At 29.5% G+C, this 21,225-nt stretch overlaps 2 protein-coding genes across 4 annotated transcripts; both read left to right on the top strand.

The window, feature by feature from the left end:
• Positions 1-254: 254 nt before the first annotated feature.
• LOC135950330 (transmembrane reductase CYB561D2-like) lies at positions 255-20,664 on the top strand. 3 transcript variants are annotated; one of them, XM_065499874.1, is made up of 4 exons: positions 255-379; positions 13,039-13,438; positions 19,669-19,861; positions 19,924-20,664. In XM_065499874.1, the coding sequence occupies exons 2-4, from the start codon at positions 13,046-13,048 to the stop codon at positions 20,238-20,240; spliced, it is 903 nt and encodes a 300-aa protein (XP_065355946.1). In that variant the 5' UTR covers positions 255-379; positions 13,039-13,045; the 3' UTR covers positions 20,241-20,664. The 3 variants fall into 3 exon arrangements, with proteins under 3 accessions (XP_065355946.1, XP_065355947.1, XP_065355945.1); XM_065499875.1 differs by lacking the exon at positions 255-379 and adding an exon at positions 4,470-4,690; XM_065499873.1 differs by lacking the exon at positions 255-379 and adding an exon at positions 10,378-10,434.
• Positions 4,502-5,705, top strand: LOC135950854 (transmembrane reductase CYB561D2-like). The gene is made up of 4 exons (XM_065500378.1): positions 4,502-4,690; positions 4,914-5,106; positions 5,164-5,445; positions 5,689-5,705. The coding sequence occupies exons 1-4, from the start codon at positions 4,502-4,504 to the stop codon at positions 5,703-5,705; spliced, it is 681 nt and encodes a 226-aa protein (XP_065356450.1).
• Positions 20,665-21,225: the final 561 nt, after the last annotated feature.

Raw genomic sequence — 21,225 nt, 5'->3', positions numbered from 1 at the left:
TCATTACATCTTTGATAAACAAGCCTTAGTATAGCGTATAACCAAGTAGCCATTATTTGAAGTCTGCATTGCCAAATCATCACAAATAAAACGCTCTGTTTATACTTGCAGTAATTTTCAAATCGTCTCTCAGTATTGTCAAAACACAAAAACAAATACATAAATATAACTAAATGCATGCAAAACTGCTGCGTCTTTTTAGAATAAATGAGCACAGATGTATTTCACTAGATCAAATGCAAACAGTTTTGTATTAGTAACAAGAATTAAAGGGTGTAATTTTATTTTATTAAACGCTGATGTGTTAAATTAAAATCGTAATAAAAATTTTGTAAAATTAAAAAAGATTTTCAAGCCTGATTAAGAACAACACAAAGAGGTTATAAACTCTTATTATTTATATATTTTCGTACATACATATAAAAACGGGGAAACCCATTATGAGCTTTTGATAAAATGTGTTATAATTACGAACAAAACAAAAAATAAAGTCAAGCTCAATTAAATTCTAAGAAAATTTAATGTTGTGTTTGCATTATTAAGAGAATTTTTAATTAATTTCTGTGAATAATAATGATTTTGTTTATATATGAACTTAGATACATAAATATTTATCAAATTTATTTTTTTAATGTAAAGTGTTTAAAAAACTGTTATATTTTGTATAAAAATTCTAAACTGGTTCAAATTTCCGGATAGCTGTGAGTTTTTAATTGACCCTTTAATTGTTGCCAATTGTTTACATTCCAGTTCCATTTTAGATGAATATAACTTGATACTAATTCAGATTTTAATTCAGAAAAATCAAATGGAGTACAAAAAGTTTCAGCTAAAGAAATTCTAAATCAAACTAAATCTAAAGGAAATATAATAAATAAAAATGATACTTTTTAGAAAAATAAATCTAAAAATCATGCATTGAAGGGTGCTCAAGATTTATGTATAATCTTAATTGATTGAAGTCATTATTGATTTTTTCTATGTTTTCTTAATAAATAATACATATGTAAATGTTAACAATACACAGTGAAAAATTAATATAATATTTTAAAAGTGTTTAAAACCATGACATAAAAATTAATATAAAAATTACAAATTAGTTTTCTTTATAATTGGAGATTGTTGAAGCTTATTTTATTTGAAATATTCCAAAAATCGTTGCCACATTTAGAGGAAGAATATAATACTCCGAGAAATTTTCAATGAAATATGTTGTATGAATTAAATAAGAAGCCATATTACTGATGTATAATTTATCTTTAAAATTAATTTAAAAAAAATGGGTTTTGTTAAGTTGTACTTACATTATCTTGATGATTTGAAAGCATTGAACAAATTTTAATATGGAGAAGTTTTCATTAACCCATATATGCCGACTGCTTGAGCTTGATCATTTTAAAAGTACTTTTATATTATATTGGAAGCAAATGAGAAATAAAAAACATTGAAATAAAAAACATTGCAAAAAAAATTGATTGAAAAAGGTGTTTTTTTAAAGTCGTCCTATATATAGGACATTTGGGTCACAACGATTTCTTCGAAAAATTGCAATTTAATATAAACCGGTTTCGGTTTTTTAATAATAACCGGTTAACCTTTTTTTTTGGCAAAATATTAAAACGCCTAGAAATAAGAAGAAAATAAGTTTTATCCGAAACCGACTTAAACAAAAAAACCGGTTATTAAAAACCGGGACGATCACCCTAATAAATATAAATTCCTAAAAAATATAGTATTTATTCACTTGTAAATGTACAAAATTTTACTTTCCGTACAAACGAGATATGTCCATATAGACTGAAAATATCACAAATTAAAAATTCAATAACTCAAAAATAGTAGCAAAAAATAATGCGATCAGACAATCTCCCATGAGGCATTAGTGAGTACTAAGTATGTGAACAAAAAAAATGGTATTTTGATAAACGTGCGGTATCCTGTAAACAAGAAGTACATGTACAGTCGGCATATCTGGGTTAAGTTATAATATATAATCACAGGTTACTGCCAGCATCCTTTTGTAAAGTCGTTAAAATGAAAATGGCCCTCTCCAAATATAAGTTTTCTCAGACCAAAGAACATATTTGTATTTGAAAATGGTAGGGAAGTCATTTCTCTGATAAAATATCGAAAAAAACATCCTGAAATTAAGAAGACTACAAACTGTGATACCGTTTAAAAATTTACGCATACACGATACCAAGGATTCAATAATATCGTCAATGAATTTTCGCTTTCAAGAAAAACCTCCACACCTTCGTGAGAAGGGTACACATATGTATATAAGTTTGTCATTCCGTTTGTAATTTCCACAATATAATTTTCCGACCCTATAGAGTATATATATTCTGGATCCTTATATATAGCGGAGTCGATTAAGCCATGTCCGTCTGTCTGTCTGTCAAATCTTCAATAATTCTGTCAGACACGCTTTCGAGAAGTTCCCTATTTAAAATCAGCAAAATCGGTCCACAAATGGCTGAGATATGAGGAAAAAACCAGGACAACCTCGATTTTTTATCTATATCTGGATACTAAGTCATTAATATAGACAATATGCATATCTAATGATAGATATTTCAAAGACCTTTGCAACGACGTATACATGACCATAGTAAGTTGAACCTACAATGGGTCAAAATCGGAAAAAATATTTTTAAACCCGAATTTTTTTATCACAAAAAAAATTTTAAAAAAAATTTTTAAAATTAAAAAAAAAAAATTTTTTAAATTTAAAAAAAAAATGTTAAATAACAATTCGAAAAAAATGAAAAAACAACCTTGGAAAAAAAATAAATTTTGTTTACCTAAAATTATTTCAAATATGTATTTTGAAGTATAATTTCTTGAAGAGTAAGTTGGACCTACAATGTGTCAAAATCGGAAAAAATATTTTTCACCAAAAAAAAAAAATTTTTAAATTTAAAAAAAAAATTAAAAACAACTTTAGAAAAAAAATAATTTTGTTTACCTAAAGATATTTCAAATTTGTATTTGTGAAGGGTATATAATATTATATAAGATTCGGCGCAGCCGAATATAGCTCTCTTACTTGTTTAATTCCAATTTAAATTCAAATCCAAATGAGGGATTGGTAAATTGAGAGTTTCTAAAAAAACGAACAATTTTAAAACCGCGATTTTTTCACAGATAATTAAATGCTAGACTACAATTAAATGAATTTAGTGGATGAATCATCAGGATCTAAAGTCCAGTTATCTACTATTTTTAAAAGATTTCCAAAAGTGTTGAAATATTAGAGGACACGTTGGAAGAAGTTTAGAAATATTTCAATAAGTTTCTAATAAAGAATATAAGTGAGTTTAAAACCAAACAAAAAAGAATATAAGTGAGTTAAAACCAAATGAATCCCGGGATTATGAGATTTTTGATATTTTAGGAAGATTTTTGAAGAACCCAAAATACTTAAAAAGCTAAATTTTAGCATATTTATAATACTAATCTCGCTTCAAATCCAAACGCAGCCAGATATTTTCATTTGAATCAGGGAGCAGCACGTCTCCCTTGCATTGACAGGCTTTTACACTTTTACAAAATTTATGTTCAAGTTATTTTCTGAAGGGGACTAGGGGCAAATGTAGCCCGATTTCCGCAGTACTTTACAGTATAATTTCAGAGTACTTACAACTTATTTTGTGCAAAATTTTATAAGGATTGCCGCATAATCAAGATATTTATGACTGCTCAAACAGTACTCCGGGGGACAATTGTATGGAGCTAGGGGAAATCATGGACCATTTTGATTTAATGCATTAGTTTTTGATTTGTTATATTTTTACTAAATATATTAATGAAATTAATATTTTTTATTGTTGAATTTGATTTTTTTGACGTTTAACTAAAATCCCGAAGTCCCGAAATCCCGGGATCCCGAATCCCGGGATTTGTAAAACCCAGTCCCGTTTGGCATCCCTAATAAGAATCATATTGCATATTTGCCGGTTAGAATCAGTGTTATAAGCTTATTTTAAAATTATAAACAAATTGCTCTTGCACGTTTTTATTATCAAATACGAGCATTTCTTTTTCCACCATTTATCACCAGCTTACAAGACACAAAATTAGTGAAATTTTTTAAAAAAAGTAACAAAAAACACTATAGAGTTTGATAAAAGACAACTTTAAACAAAAACAATTAGGCCAAAATAAACAATAATATAGTACTTAATATATTTTAAAGCATTTAATAGCAATAATTAATTAATTGAGTTTATTAAAATTAGCAACAAAAAATTGTATTGTACAAGTAGTAGCCCCTAAAATGGAATCATTAAATACTACAAGCTGGCAGTTCGATTTGAACCGATTACGGTGGCACAACGTTGAAAATTTTAAATTAAAAATAATTTATTGAATATCGAATCGGCGGAAAAACGAATCGGCAGCAATAGTGCAGACAGTTTCACTTACTCCATTGTTTAGTTTTAAAAATCCATTTTCATTGTCTTTAAATTTAATTACAAAATCAAGATATTCCAAAATGCCTATGGATACTAAGCCGGTTAGTGAAACGCGTCCCATGCATGCTCTCGTTTTTGATCGTTTGGAAATAATTTTTAATATTATTAATCAAATGTGCATTGGATTTGTAACGATCTATATAAGTTGGATGTATCTGCGTACAGGATTAGCTGGTACAGGTCTGCATGCATGGCTGACAACAATAGGGGTGAGTGATGAATAAATTTCGAAAATTAAATGTTGATCACTTTTCGAAGAGAGTTAATTCCGAAAAAAAACCAAAGAAAAGGAAAACTTCTTCATGAATATTTTTATAAAACAATACAGTTTCTTGAAATTGTTAGTGATTGAAAAAAAGTGCATTTCCGATGGCGACATTTGTAGTGTCTATTCCTATATTAAAATACTAATTGAAAAAAAAAACGTTTCAGTTCTCCTTCCTTATGGCCGAAGGTATAATGTGTCATTACAAACACAATATACTGACCCTAAACTTTCGAAGAGAAACCAAAACCATCATACATTGGGTCCTACAAGTATTGGGCGGAGGAATTGGCATTGCGGGCGTACTAATCCAACTTATACATGACAAATTCGATCTCTTCAACACTCATGCTAAATTAGGCAAATTTCCCAAACTGCCATTCTTTAATAAATTAACTAATTTAAATATATTTTCAGGTTTTGCCGCTTTCATCTTGTGTTGCATCAGTTTCGTTACCGGTTTATCGGCCTTATTTTCAACGACATTGAAAAGAATTCTGAGTCCTCTGCTAAATAAAACTTTTCACAATATTTTGGGTATAGGAACATTTGTGGTAGCTTTGAGTGCCCAATATTATGGCTACAATACCGGATTATTTACTCGCAATGTTCCCTCAAAAGATTTTGTTATATTAATGAAATGTTTGACCTTAATATCGTTGATACTCTCGTGTTTGGGTCCTTTGAGGACTCTGTTTTGTAAATGTTTGAGTATTTTTAGCTATTTTAGATAGAAGAAAAAAAAAAGAAAATCGCTTCTAAATTGTATTTATGAGCATACTTATTTTGTATATTATTCATATTCCTATATCTGTTCAGATTTTAGTATATATCTCATAGAGTCTGATTTATTATACATATATATTATTAATATAATATTTTATAATGTAACTTAAATTGTATTTTAATAAAATACACTAATAATTAATCGTATTACTACAGTTATACTTAAAGCATAAAGTGCATAAATTTGCTCACATCCTAAAGATATCGGCGGAACATATTCTCCATGCAAATACTAATAATATTGTAGGAAATTAAATATTATAAAATGAAAAAAACTGAATATTACGGTTTTATTAGAATGAACAAACAACTACATTTATGAAACACGATATCTTTCATGCTATAGACTAGGTTGGCACCGCAGTAGCTCATTTTGTCAAACCAATTTTCTGGCTCCCAACTCACGAATGGATCGGAAGTTATTTAAGATGTTTAAGAAAAGTTCCCGGATTATACAATAAAAAACTATAGGGTTCAAATAGACATCGCTCGATAACACGATAACCGAATTTAATCAACATGTTGGACCATCCTTCTAAAAGCAAAGATCGTAGAAATTCATATATTCATTATCAGCATACAAAAGTCAGTAGGTAGTCTTGGCTCTGTAAAGCTTAATGTTGACCAAAATTATTGATTGATCTATTAAATTCCATAAAGAAAATACCGAAATTGGTTGCAGTAAGCCAGAAGGAAGACAGACACCCATCATACGACGATGAGTGAAATCAGCAACGAGAGCGAAGAACAATGTGCACCAGGCGAGGCTATTTCCTTTGGCTAGGAGATCAGTTAAGGTGCAATAAAGGTAGAAAAGAAGAGCTTGTTCCCAAAAAAAGAAAAAAATCGAAAAGCATCAATTAGAGAATTTCGAAATTCTACCAGAAAATCAAACAACAAAGCAGAGACTATGGTAATGACATACCTTTATGTTGAAAATAAAAACAGATCTAGGGCCGAACTTCAATATCGAAATTAGTTTTCGATTCGATCACGAATTCGTTAATTCGGTCCCTGATTACTGACATGCCAAGTATTCTGAGTATATGGGGCTACATATGTAGAACTTGCAAGATTGCGAATGAATAGATTGAAATTAAAACGCAACCCCAAAAAAATAGAGAGTGACTTGGACTGCCCTACCCAAAATCTATCAATTGGCTGGTTTAAAAAAAAAACATCGCAGGTGCCCAAATATTTACACTGCGATAAATCCTGGAAAAGACCATCGAAATGCAAATTGCTTTCGAAAGCTATTTCGTAATCAATAAAGAATGAATCACACTTCTTTATTTATAACAAAGTCGCCTTCAAGAGCCTGATAAGAGAAAAACGGATTACATTTGCAGAAAGACACTGAGAGAAACAAAAGCTAAACCACAAGAAGGCTCAGCCAAGGCGAAAACTTATCGTGCAATATCTTCAAAATCTTGGATACAGCCGATGTGAACAAAACAGCAACTATGCTGCTCTCTTATAACGATGATATTGACATAATTGAATAAATTATACATGATGTAACCGCTGTAACTGAGAAGTTCTAAAGGAGATCAGCTTTCAAATAAAACGAAGATATCCGTTTTAGGCTAAAGCTAAAAACAGTTAAAAATCAAAGTCAACACGAAGTGTTTTGGGTGTTTTCAAGAGGGAAATAGTAAGAAAAATCATTTAGGTCCTAACATTTTTGAATTGTTTTTAAATGTGGGGCGGACATTTTGTTCCAATTTTTTTAGTTTGGGGAAAATTTCATAGCTCAATATCTTTCCCACTGTGAGAGATTGTCTTAGACTTTTGTAAGGCCCTAGAATATATTATCTTAAAAATACGGGATTTTCTAAAAATTTTTGAGTTTTTTTGGAAACATTTGTACATTATAAATTTATTCAAAGTATTGGCAATTGTTAGTCATGGCCAATGGATTCCGAGCCAAAAGAACTGCTCATCTTTTGAGGCCAAGAACGAATCAAGCTAATTTCAGATATTTTGTTCCAAAATGAAGCGTATCCCAGAGAGAGCTAAACAAATAGTAGTCGGACGGTGCAGTACCTATAAGGCGGATGAGTCAAAAATCCCAACCATTTCTTTATAAATAGTTTTTAACATGTATTGCAACATGTGGCCGAGTGGTGTCATGGCGGAACATTGCGGTTTCATGTGTGGCGGCATATTCTGGGGGGTTTTCGGCAAATGCTCGCTTCAAATGAATCAGTTGCGTTCGTTACAGGTTCCATGTGATGGTCAGGCCAGATTTCAGCAGTTCATAATAGATAATATCCTTTTGCTCCACCAAATACAGAGCATTACATTAGTGCCATTAATATTTGGCTTTGGTGTCGATTTGGCTGGTTGATCGGGATTCACGTACGATATTTTACGCTTCAGGTTACAGTAATGGATTAATTTTTCATCGCAAGTAATGATTCGGTGCAAAAATTATTTTCTTTAATAACATTCAAGCATCATTTCGGATATGAAATATCGTCTTTCTATGTCTCTCGCCTTAAATCCGTATGGTAACCAATATCCCTGCATTTGGATGAATCCTGCTGCTCACAAACGTTTTAAAATTGCTGATTGAGTAGCTTCCAATGATTTTACAAGCTCTTGTTGAGTTTGACAACAAACTTCATGGAGTAATTCTTGGTCTTCAAACTTGTTTTTCCTGCCTAGGAGATCTTTGTCTTCCGTGTCAAAATCGCCACTTCTATACCGCACAAACCATCTCTCGCACGTTGAAACCGATTGAACACATTCACCATAAGCTTTGGTGAGCAATCGGTGTTCTTCAGCGGCACTTTTATTCAAATAAAATAATTAAAGCTAAACTTCCCGCATATGACGCTTTGTTGGCACAAAATTCGATATTTTCGAAGAAAAAAACCAAATAACCACCATCTTTTTGGTATAAAAAGATCTAAAAACACTTGGAAAATCCAACAGAAAGCACACAGTTCAAGACCAACAATGTAGTTGTAGAGAATTTGCGGTTTCGATTCGCGCTAGTGACTCTGGTATGGTATTCCTTACTCTGCTTGTATTGTAAATAGGGTTTTTAATTTCCCGACCTTTTTTTGATTCCCGGGAATCGGGGAATTTTGTTCTACATTCCCGTGTACCCGGCTATTCCCGAAATATATAATGATACTGTAAATTAGGAATATTATAGCCAAATTTTATATAAAAACTTAGTGTTATAATTATTAAATATCAGAGCTTCGAATTAATTAATAAAATTTGAGCTTAATTCGTAATTAAAAAATGTCATCCTTTCATTCCATAAATCCATTCCTAATATTTAATTTTTTAGATTCATTCCAAAGCCTTTGTTTAAACTGAATTAATTTTAAAGTTAATTAAACAGAATTTATTCAAACTTTGAATAATTAAATTTTTGCTAAATCAAATCATTTACAAAATTAATTGAAAAAATTGTCTTAAACCTTCAATAAGAAATAAATTCTATAAATAATGAATTCTCTTTTTAAAATTTCATACGAAAAACCCCAAATAAATAATAATAAGCGGTCTATTAATGCCAAGATATAGATAGGCAAAAAACTGTAAAAAACTTTTCACTGTTTTTGGTGAAAAAAATAAAGTTTTCTATGTATTTTCATCAGTTTTAAATTCCTGGGATTCCCGACTAAAAATTCCGGGAATCAGGTAGTGAAAACTTGGCAAAATTCCCGGGAAATTTGTACCGGGAATTCCCGGGATAAAAACCCTTATTGTAATATTAATTAAAAAATTGGTTGTAGAGCAGAGAGTGTGTTATATTCGGCAGTGCCGAATCTTGTATACCCACCATCAATATGAGGTATTTTTTAACTTGAATTGAAAATAAAATATTTTTCTGATAAAGGGGTTATATGGGGGTAGGCTAAATTATGGACCGATCCTCACAAAAGTTGGAATAAAGATTTAGGTTCATATAAAACTTTTTTATGTCCAATTTCATTACTATATTAATTATAATAAGACAATTATGAATGTTCAAGTTATTTTCTGAGGGTGATCTTGTATGGGGACTAGGGACAAATGTTACCACATTTTCGCCATACTTTACAGTATAATTTCAGAGTACATACTTAGAATTAATTTCTGCAAAATTTTATCAGGATTGCCGCATAATCAATACTTTTATGGCTGCTCAAACAGTATTACGGGGGAGATTTCTATTGGGGCTAGCAGCAATAAGGGACCGATTTTTAATACCAAACAAACCTTATCAACAGAGAGTATTTACGTAAAATGTCAGCCAACTATCTGCTTTCATTTCAACAGACAGACGGAAGGACATAGTAAGATCGTCTTAGAATCTTATGAGGAGAGATTATATATTAGGAGCCACAGAACAAAATGTACATTTTCGAATTTTTATACAAATTGATTTTTTTTTATATTTTTATAATATTTGGGTTGAAATCTTCTAGAAAAATCAATTTTGTTCTGCGGCTCCTCATATACTAATGCGGGTCTGCGATAAATAGATTGATGTGTTACCAACGGAATAACAAAGTCAAAATACCTCACATCTTTTTTTTATGGTTGGTATAAAACAAGAAAGAAAATGCATAACATTATATATATATTATTGTCCATATTCTCTTTATGCCGACCACTGTTATAGAGCCACCTAAGTAAGGAATTATATTCACATACGTAGCTATAATCTTATGTCAACATTGCCCAATTTCCTAAACTGCTGCAATTTACTTTGCCAAAAACAAATAAAGACTATTATTAAAAACTGCTTGATGCAAACTGGTTTTAAATATTTTTCAGAATAAACCAGCACAAATATATTTCAAAAGACCAAATGCAAACAGTCTTGTATTTGCAACTAGAATTAAAGGGTGTATTTTTATTTATATTAATGAAGAGAGTATCGAAACTAAAATGGTAATAAAAAAAAAATAACGACAATTTAAAAGATTATAAAAATTGTTATTATAAAATCTCATTGTAATTTACATACTATATAAAAACGGGGAAACCCACCAATGAGCTTTTTATTTTAATTAAATGTGTTTGTGAACAACGACAAGCTAAACCAAGTTCTAAGAAAAATATTATATTGTGTTGGCATTATTAAGAAAATTATATTTTCTGATTAAAACAATATGTTTTTATACCCTTCACCTTCGTGAGAAGGATATATATAAGTTTGTCATTCCGTTTGTAATTTCCACAATATAATTTTCCGACCCTATAAAGTATATACTGGATCATTATAGATAGCGGAGTCGATTAAGCCATGTCCGTCTGTCTGTTGAAATCAATTTTCTGAAATCCCCAGATATCTTCGGGATCCAAATCTCCAGGACAACCTCGATTTTTAACCTATATCTGGATTACTAAGTCATTAATATAGACAATATGGATATCTAATGATAGATATTTCAAAGACCTTTGCAACGACGTAGTAAGTTGGACCTACAATGGGTCAAGATCGGAGCAATATTTTTTTTAAGCCGAATTTTTTTTTTTCACCAAAAAAAAATTTTTTTAATTAAAAAACAAAAAAAAATTAAAAATTTTGAAAAAAAAATTTAAAATTTAAAAAATTAATTTTGAAACAATTTTTTTTCCAAAAAATTAAAAAAAACAACTTTGGAAAAAAAATAAATTTAGTTTCAGAATATTTCAAATTTGTATTTTGAAGTATAATTTGGTGAAGGGTATATAAGATTCGGCACAGCCGAATATAGCTCTCTTACTTGTTATACCCTTCACCTTCGTGAGAAGGGTATATATAAGTTTGTCATTCCGTTTGTAATTTCTACATTTTTCATTTCCGACCCTATAAAGTATATATATTCAGGATCCTTATAGATAGCGGAGTCGATTAAGCCATGTCCGTCGGTCTGTCTATCCGTCTGTCTGTTGAAAACAATTTTCTGAAGACCCAAGATATCTTCGGTATCCAAATCTTCAATAATTCTGTCAGACATGCTTTCGAGAAGTTTCCTATTTAAAATCAGCAACATCGGTCCACAAATGGCTGAGATATGAGGAAAAAACCAGACAACCTCGATTTTTGACCTATATCTGGATTACTAAGTCATTAATATAGACAATATGGATATCTAATGATAGATATTTCAAAGACCTTTGCAACGACGTATGTATATAAGACCTTCAATGGGTCAAGATCGGAAAAATATTTTTTAACCCGAATTTTTTTTTCACCCAAACAAATTTTAAAAACAAAAAAAATTTTAAATTTAAAAAAAAAAAAAATTAAATTTAAAAAAAAAATTTAAATTTAAAAAAAAAAATTTTGAAACAATTTTTTTTCCAAATGAAAAAACAACTTTGCAACGACGTATGTATATAAGACCTACAATGGGTCAAGATCGGAAAAATATTTTTTAACCCGAATTTTTTTTTTCAACCAAAAAAAAAAATTTTAAATTTAAAAAAAAAAATTTTAATTAAAAAAAAAAATGTTGAAACAATTTTTTTTTCCAAAAAATGAAAATAACAACTTTGGAAAAAATAAATTTAAAATTTGTATTTTGAAGTATAATTTGGTGAAGAGTATATAAGATTCGGCACAGCCGAATATAGCTCTCTTACTTGTTTTTTATAAATATTTGTAATTTTTTATATATTTTTATTATGTAAATTCTGCAAAAAAAAAGTGTTATATATTTTATACAACATTTCAGAACAGGTTTAAGTTTAACTTCCGGTGTGTACGATATTGTTTACAAACAATTACAAAATTTATGTATGATCTGCATCGTTTGTTTTAAATTGTTGTAAATTATTTATTGTCATTGATTTTATATATTGTAAGTGTTATAATAAATCATATGCCAGTTGGTTATAGTGTATTAAAACGATACACCTGACAATGAAAATATTTCAATGAATATTTCATAAAGATCAGATTACTTGAATAAACATGTTTTGTTACTCCCCCAGACAAATTCAAATATTTATATGCCTCAACACGTATTTAAATTCTTCTTTAACATAAATATTTCCAGTTTTCCTTCACGTCTTAAAACCTTTTAGATTTTTATACCCTTAAATTTGATTTTTAGATTAACACATTTAAAGCATCTCAAACCGTGACTGCTATAGTGAGACTTTTTAAACTATTTTGTCTGATATTAATCTGTTTTAGTAGTGGTTATGGTTCATTTACTTTCAAAACTTTGTTTATTGAGTAAGTACTTATGTTTTGTAAATTAAATATTTAAATAATAAACAAATATTCTCTTGCACATGTTTTTGTTATCAAACATATATGAAAAACATGCTTTCCTCATTTTACCCCCGATCCAAAGCTTAGAAGAAAAAAAGTTTACGAAATTTCAAACAAAAAAAAAACACTAGTAGACACTTTGATAAGAGAACTTTGTGCAAACACAATTACGCCAAGAGACAATAACAATTTTAAATACATTTAACATTTAACAACAATAAAGTATTAATACTAATAAAATAAAATAACAAAGTAAAACTGTGTGTTTTTTTATTATAATTATTTAGCCTTAACATGGAATCATTAAATACTACAACTTGCAGTACCATTCGAACCGATTACGGCAGCACAACGTTAAAAATTTCTATTGGCAATAAGTCATCGGATAACGGGGATACGAACGGCTCGGACAACGCTACAGCAACAGCCACGACCTCTTACGATATCGGCTATCACAGTCTGCCGCATACGTCGTCTACGAACTTATTTGCAAAATCGAGATTTTCCAGAATGTCTATGGACACCATGCCGAACAGTGAAACACGTCAAATATTACAACGTTTAGAATATTTTCTAAATGTTCTCAATCAGATTTGCATTGGCTTTGTCACGATCTATATGAGTTGGATGTGCTTGCGCACAGGATTAGCTGGTACGGGTCTGCATGCCTGGTTGGTGACAATTGGGGTAAGTTGTTAAACAAAATTTCGTTATGTTTGAGAAGTTGATTTTTAGTTTTGAATTTATTTTGATTTACTTCCAATTATCGCAATGAAATGAACATATAGAACATATAGAAAACATTTAGAAAACAGAATTTCGAATAATGCATTTGTTGAACCAGTTTCGAATAAAAAATCAAAAATTGTATATCTTGAGTTACAAAACATTTATTTTGCTATATATCCCACTCGCATCCCACTAATCAAACAAATAGGTCTTAAAGGAATAGACCCAAGCTTTCTTTTGAGAAAAAAAATCAAACAAGTTAGAACGGTATATTCGGCTTTGCCGAATCTTAAATACCCTCCACCTACATACATATTTTTTAGGTTGATATATATGGGAGCTATAACCAATTATAGGCCGATCATCATATAATTAGGTATAGCGATTTTGGTATATATGGGGATTATTTATGACGAATTTCAACTTAATAGCGATATTTATAAGATATTTATGCTAATTTAAGTGATTTTCGGAAGTGAACTTTATATGGGGGCTATGGTCAAATATGGGCCGATCCATAAAAAATTTAGTGTTGTGATTTCTTTTAGCACGAAACTTATTTTTGATGAATTTTGTATGGATACTGCAATTCTGAAGGCATTTATAGACCATAGAACCATATTTCGGGAAGATATTTGTATGGGGGATAGGAGAAATCATGAAACGATTCTTATAATTTTCACCAGAGTTAGTCCTTTTATTATAAAAATAACGTGTGTAAAGTTTTATGGTATTATCTGCAATATATTTACACAAATAACCAAAAATATGTGAAAATTATCAATTTTTTTTAGGTTGTCTCACATTTTGGTTCATAACTCTGGTTCTACTGAACCGATTTTGCTGATTTTCAATACCAAACTGCTTAGGACAACAATAAACACATTTTTTGCAAGTCTACCAATTTTGTTTGCTTATTTTGGACGTGAGCGTGTTTTACACAGACGGACATAGCTCAATCGACTTAGAATTTCTTAAGGATCAAGAAAATATATTCTTTGTTGGGTCTCAGATGAATATTACTCAATGTTACACACGGAATGACAAACTTATATACACCCTCATTCACCACTTATGGTGGTGGAGGGTATAAAAAGCAGAGCTGTAAATGAATCACTCATTTTTGAATTAATTCGCGAATCATTCACACAAAAAAATGAATTGAATGAAATTTGAGTCAATTCAAATGAATTTGGTAAAAATGAATTGCAATTCGTTTCCAATTCAAATGAATTGAATTGATTTTGAATTAATTCAAATGAATTTGGTAAAAAAGAATTGCAATTCGTTTCCAATTCAAATGAATTGAATTGATTTTGAATTAATTCAATTCATTTGAATTGAATTGATTTTGAATTAATTCAAACGAATTAGAAAAAAAACTAGCAATTCATTTCCAACTCCGACGCGAAATTCGCAGCATATTTAGCAGATTCTTCAATGTCATTAAATATAATGCGCAGTTACCATCGTCAGCTGGTGTTGAAAGATTATTTTCGTACGCCTCTATTCTAAACATCCCTAAACGTGGATTTCTTTCAGATGATAATTTTGAAAAGCTATTGTTGTCTAATTAAATCTAATTAGCCTTATTTATGAAACTCAATTGTGTTTTGAACTACATACATTGTTATTTTTCCTGATTTTTGATTATTTTTGGAAGATAGTTTTATTTTTTTGAAATAAATATAATATAAATATTAGCAAAAAGTTTGTTGTTGGGTGGTCGTGGGTCACAAAATTTCAAAAATTATTAATTGCTTCTTGAATATTAAATATGTTTTGTCGTTCAGCGTATTTCAAAATAAAAATCAGTTCTTCTTGAAGAAATAAACTCCAAACACCATGTTTTCATTGATCAGGCTCGTATACAGGACAAGGCTTTTCAATTTTTGTACTGGATATTTTCATTTTGGTAGGAGAAATCTTTCATTCCCCCTAGAGATCTGCTCTTGAATTTGATTGATTGCAACTCATTTTTGAATCATTCATTTGAATTGCTAATTCTTTTTTCTAATTCATTTGAATTAATTCAAAATCAATTCAATTCAAAAGAATTGTAAATGAATTGCAACTCATTTTTACAAATTCATTTGAATTGGAAATGAATTGAAATTCATTTCTGCCTAACTCGTTTGAATTGATTCAAATTTCATTCAATTCATTTTATCAATTCAATGAATTAATTCAAAATTTAGCTAATTCATAATGAATTAAAATCAAAAAAGAATGATTCATTTACAGCTTTGATAAAAAGTGCCCATTTTAAAAAAAAGTTGAGTTACAAAACATTTATTTTGATAGATATCCCACTCGCATCCCACTAAGTGACTAAATAGGTCTTCAAGGAAAATATCTGAGCTTTCTGTAGAGCAAAAAACAATTAAAAAGAGGGCCCATTTCCAAAAAAAAGTCAACAAAGTTTTTGATTTTGCACAAAAAGTAAAAAATTGCATGTTTTGAGTTACAAAACATTTTTTTAGATAGATATCGAACTCGCATCTCACTAAGTGACCTAATAGGTCCTCAAGGGAAATAATTAAGCTTTATTTTAAGAGAAAAAAAGGGCCCATTTTGAAAAAAAGTTAAAAAAATTTTGATTTCGGAAAAAAAATATTAAAAATTTTTTATTTATTTTTCGAAAGATTGAAAAAAATAGCTATCTAAACTATTTGGGAGACATTTTGCTAAGAACAATAGGTAATAAGTTACATGGATGAGAAAAATCACATGTTTGGCCAAAATGTCAAATTTTGACCCCCTCTAACTCCGAGAGTTCTTGACCGATCTTGTTGAAAAATTGTGTCTGCTTACTATTACTATCCAATAGGTCTAACCTTGGCGCAAATTTCATCTCGATCGGAAGACATCGATTTTAAAAGTTGGTTCACTTGACGTGAAATCCCTAATATATATTTTGGGACCTTTATACGATTCTACGACAATCTAGCTATATCCGTCCGTCTGTTGGAAACATGATACGGCACAAACGAAAGAAGCTAGCTGGCAAATACTAATACTCTACTCGATATTGCAATATCGGTCCATGATTTCACCTAGCCCCCATAAAAATTTCCCCCCGGAATACTGTTTGAGCAGTCATAAATATGTTGATTAGTTCTAAGTACTCTGAAATTATATTGTAAAGTATGGCGAAAATCTAACATTTTCGGGCCTACAATGAGTTTTTTTCACCAAAAATTTTTTTCCCATAAGATTTTTTCAGCAATTTTAAAAAAAAACTTTAAATTTCAAAAATGTTTTTTTTTAAATTTTAAAAATTTTTCCAAAAAATATTTAAAATTTTTGTTTCAAAGTATACTTTGATGAAGGTTATATAAGATTCGGCACAGCCGAATAAAGCTCTCTTACTTGTCCCTTTGACCTGAGTTCAGAGCAGTTTGGAGATTTTGTCACTCTGATATAAAAAACTTATTATAGACTTCATCTTCGTGAGAAGGGTATATATACACATCTGCTCAAAATAATAGATACACCTAATTGGAAAAATTTAAATGGCGGTAACATTGAAAATTTCCTCGCAAGCGTTAAGAATACATCATATTATTAAAATTTCTATCTGGCAATGTCATGTCAGTCAAAAATCTGGCAACTATTTGCTTTCATGTTGATTTTTAAAAACGAATTTATTTGAATTAAAAAAAATTATTTGCTCATAAAAATAGATACACATCAGTAATTTGTAATTTGTTTATATACAATTTTTTTTTGTGCAATTTTTTGTTCCTATTTACGTGAAACAGTAAGTATAATTTAAATTTTAGCAACAATTTTATAAAAAATAGGACTCTTTTGAAGAAAATGGGACGAAATCATCATTGTACCGAAGATGAGAAAAAAATTGTTCAAACGATGAGAAATCAAGGAAAATCATTACGGGAAATAGCAAAGAGCATAGGAAGATCTTTACATTTTGTCCAAAATGCTTTATCTAAAAAACAAAAAAGAGAAACTCGCGGTAGACCAAAGAAAACCAGTCCAGAAACAGCGGATCGTCCTTATGGTTAAAAAAGACCCTTTTATATCATCGAAAGCTATTTCTGCGGAGCTATGTAACGAAATCAGTCCACAAACAGTTCGTCGTCGTCTTTTACAAGCTAAATTGCCGGGAAGAATTGCCAGAAAAGTGCCACTAATGCGCCAAAAAAATATCAAGACAAGATTAGAATTTGCTAAAGAGCACTTACAATGGTCCGGGTGTGAAGGCGAAAAAAAATGGAGAAATATTTTATGGAGCGGCGAAACAAAAATAAATTTGTTTGGAAACGACTGCCAAAGAAATGTACGCCGACCAAAAGGAAAAGAATTCCACGTTAAATTTACAAAAAAGACGGTAAAACATGGCGGGGGAAACATAATGGTTTGGGGTTGCTTTTCATGGAATGGTGTTGGTCCGATATTCCGAATAGAAGATACCATGAATGCTAGTGGGTATAGAGACATATTGGAAAACGTAATGCTTCCATATGCATCGGAAAATATGCCATTAATATGGACATTCCAGCAGGACAACGACCCAAAACATAGTTCAAGATTAGTTAAAAACTGGTTCTTGGAGAATAACGTACCTGTTTTAAGCTGGCCCAGCCAATCCCCTGATTTAAACCCAATAGAAAACTTGTGGAGTGAATTAAAGATAAGGCTTTCGAAGGAAGTTTTCAAAAATAAAGACGATTTATGGGAGAAAACGCAAAAAATATGGTACGAGATTCCATTGGAGAAGTGTCAGAACTTGATATCCAGTATGCCCAGAAGAGTGGAGAAAGTTTTACAAAACAAAGGTGGATATACTGGATACTAGCTTTACTTTAATAATAAACTAATTTTTTTAAGATAAAATTTATTAGCTTTTGTTTAATAAGAATTTTTAAAAATGTATCTATTATTATGAGCACCAAATTTTTCGAAATTTAAGAAATTTAATTTACTTTATAATATTTATTATTAATTATGAAATATTTTGTTTTTGTTTTTTACTCTCCTTTTAACTATAAATAAAAATCGACTGAATTTTTTTATAATTTTACAATATACCATTATTTTTTTTCGTTTTTAAAAAATAAATTTTGGTGTATCTATTATTTTGATCAGATGTGTATATAAGGTTGTCATTCCGTTTGTAATTTCCACAATATAATTTTCCGACCCCATAGTATATATATTCTGGTTCCTTATAAATAGCGGAGTCGATTAAGCCATGTCTGTCTGTTGAAATCAACTTTCCGAAGCCCCCAAATAACTTACATACACGATTCATACATCAATATCTCCAAAATTCTTCCGAGAAAATCGGTCCAGAAATGGCCGAAAAACCAGGACAACCTGGATTTTTGACCTATTTTTCACATATTTCTGGATTACTAAGTTATTAATATAGACAATTTGGATATCTAATGATAGATATTTCAAAGACCTTTGCAACGACGTATAAGATCATAGTAAGTTGGACTAATGGGTCAAAATCGGAAAAAATATTTTTTAACCCCAATTTTTTTTTTCGCTAAATATTAAAAAGCTGTGAAAAAACAAAAAAAAAATTAAAATAAATTTAAAAATTAAAAAAAAACAGTGAAAAACCCAAAAAAAAATTTTAAAATTTTAAAAATAAAAATTAAAAATTTTAAAAACAATTGGAAAAAAATTTTTTTACAAAAAATCAAAAAAAAAACATCTTTGGAAAAAAAAAAAAATTTTGTTTACCAAAAAATATTTTAAATTTTTATTTTGAAGTATAATTTGGTGAAGGGTTTATAAGATTCGGCACTGCCGAATATAGCTCTCCTACTAATTTGTCAAGTCATGCCAGATTTTGGCGGACACTAACTTATGAAATCTTCTTTGTAAATATTTCCTAATTAAAATTTTGTAAAATTTTTGATTGTGCAACAGCAACATAAAATCTCTGAGATCTGGGGTCTCTGAAAAATATGGCAATTCTTATGTATGAAGAATCTAATGTTGGAGAATTATTATTTTATAAATCCTGATTTCATTATGTGTTTTTGAACTCAAAATTCTCTGGAATATTTGGGACCTCTTGTGTCCTGCATGAACTATAACTATTTGTAATCGGTGAGATAAGCGCTAGCCTCTCTCTGGACACCCTAGAGTATTTTATAATTTAAATGATTAAGATAACATTAACTAACATCAACAATTATTTTCAGTTCTCTTTTCTTATGGCTGAAGCTATAATGTGTCATTACAACCACAATGTTTTGACCTTTAACTATAGAAGAAATACCAAAACCACTATACATTGGGTGCTGCAGGTCTTGGGCGGTGGCTGTGGCATTGCTGGCGTTCTAATCAAATGTATACAAAAAAATTTTTCACTGCACTCTATACATGGGAAATTAGGTAAGAATCTGTATATCTATAAAAAATACCTTTCTTTAATAATTTATTTTTCATAATTCCAGGTTTCGCTGCCTTCATCTTATGTTGCATTAGTTTTGCTTCCGGTTTAACGGCATTATTTTCAACAAAAGTCAAGAGAATATTAAGTCCTTTGCTAAATAAAACTTTTCACAATATCTTGGGTATTAGCACATTTTCTGTAGCTCTATGTGCCCAATATTATGGCTACGATACCGGTTTCTTTTCCCGCAAAGCACCCTCAGATGATTTTATTATATTAATGAAATGCTTGACCTTAATATCGTTGGTACTCTCATGTTTGGGTGCCTTAAAGGCCCTATATCATAAATCATCGAATATAGTTAGACATTACAGTTAGAGATTTGGATTGTTATTAGAATTTATAAAAAAAAATGTCAGGTATATGATGAAAATCAATTGATTTAAAATTGTATCATGAATTTCGATCATTTTTACGAATAATTATTGAACCTATAACTTATTATTATCTTAAAAAATTCAAGCCTGTTTGAAAAATTTAAAAAAAAATTTAACAGAATTTAGAAATATTTCAAATTCTATTTCCTTTGAATAGCTGTTTAGTTACTATTATCTAGTTATAAATTTGTATGTATATCATTTATGAACAAACATATATCTGTTCAGATTTTACTATATATATCATAGAGTCTGATTTATGCCTATATATTATAATTTAAATATCATTTATAGAGTATGTACATAAACATTTTAGATTATTATATTTGTATAAATGTATTTTAATAAAAAATTTTATATATCGACATTTTTTTATTTCTTAAATTTCATTTATTTTGTATATAACTTATTTCGCATTTTATTTAAGAACTTTTTTATCCATTAACTTTCAAAGTATCATAATGATTGAAGATATTCACGCTGTTCTTAGATTCCGTTTGATTTTGAGAAAAACAAATATTTATATCGTACTTTTTTTATGGAATGGACTTGGATTTCCTATTAAAGTTCTTTTATTTTGTATTTAACTTATTTGTCATTTTAATTAATAACTTTTTTATCCATTAAGTTCATAATAATAGAAGATATTCAGGCCATTTGGAATGGTTACTCCGATGAATTTTGTTTAAGCTTCTATAGATTTGAAAAAAACAAATATCAATTCGAATTCGGAAAATTAAAGTGGTTCGTTTTGACCTAGAAAGGCCGTAGTTTTTATTTAAATTCTGCGTAATTTATTAATTCCAAAAATATTTAATAATTCCGTATTTCTGCTATTAATTTGACAACAGTTTTTACAGTTTTATTTTTAATTTTTTGTTAAAATTTTTTTTTAATTGTTTTTTAAAATTTTTTTTTTTAATTTA

Source organism: Calliphora vicina, chromosome 2 (genome assembly GCF_958450345.1).
Source record: "Calliphora vicina chromosome 2, idCalVici1.1, whole genome shotgun sequence".
Taxonomy (NCBI): domain Eukaryota; kingdom Metazoa; phylum Arthropoda; class Insecta; order Diptera; family Calliphoridae; genus Calliphora; species Calliphora vicina.
The sequence above is the reverse complement of the archived record's forward strand: the minus strand, read 5'-3'. Positions and strand labels throughout refer to the sequence as shown.

Coding starts and splice junctions, on each gene's coding strand:
- LOC135950854 (XM_065500378.1), top strand. CDS start 4,502: ATGCCTATGGATACTAAGCCGGTTAGTGAAACGCGTCCCATGCATGCT. Junction 4,691..4,913: donor CATGGCTGACAACAATAGGG/GTGAGTGATGAA, acceptor AAAACGTTTCAG/TTCTCCTTCCTTATGGCCGA. Junction 5,107..5,163: donor CAACACTCATGCTAAATTAG/GCAAATTTCCCA, acceptor ATATATTTTCAG/GTTTTGCCGCTTTCATCTTG.
- LOC135950330 (XM_065499873.1), top strand. CDS start 10,409: ATGAAGAGAGTATCGAAACTAAAATG. Junction 10,435..13,038: donor AGAGTATCGAAACTAAAATG/GTAATAAAAAAA, acceptor ATAATTATTTAG/CCTTAACATGGAATCATTAA. Junction 19,862..19,923: donor CTCTATACATGGGAAATTAG/GTAAGAATCTGT, acceptor TCATAATTCCAG/GTTTCGCTGCCTTCATCTTA.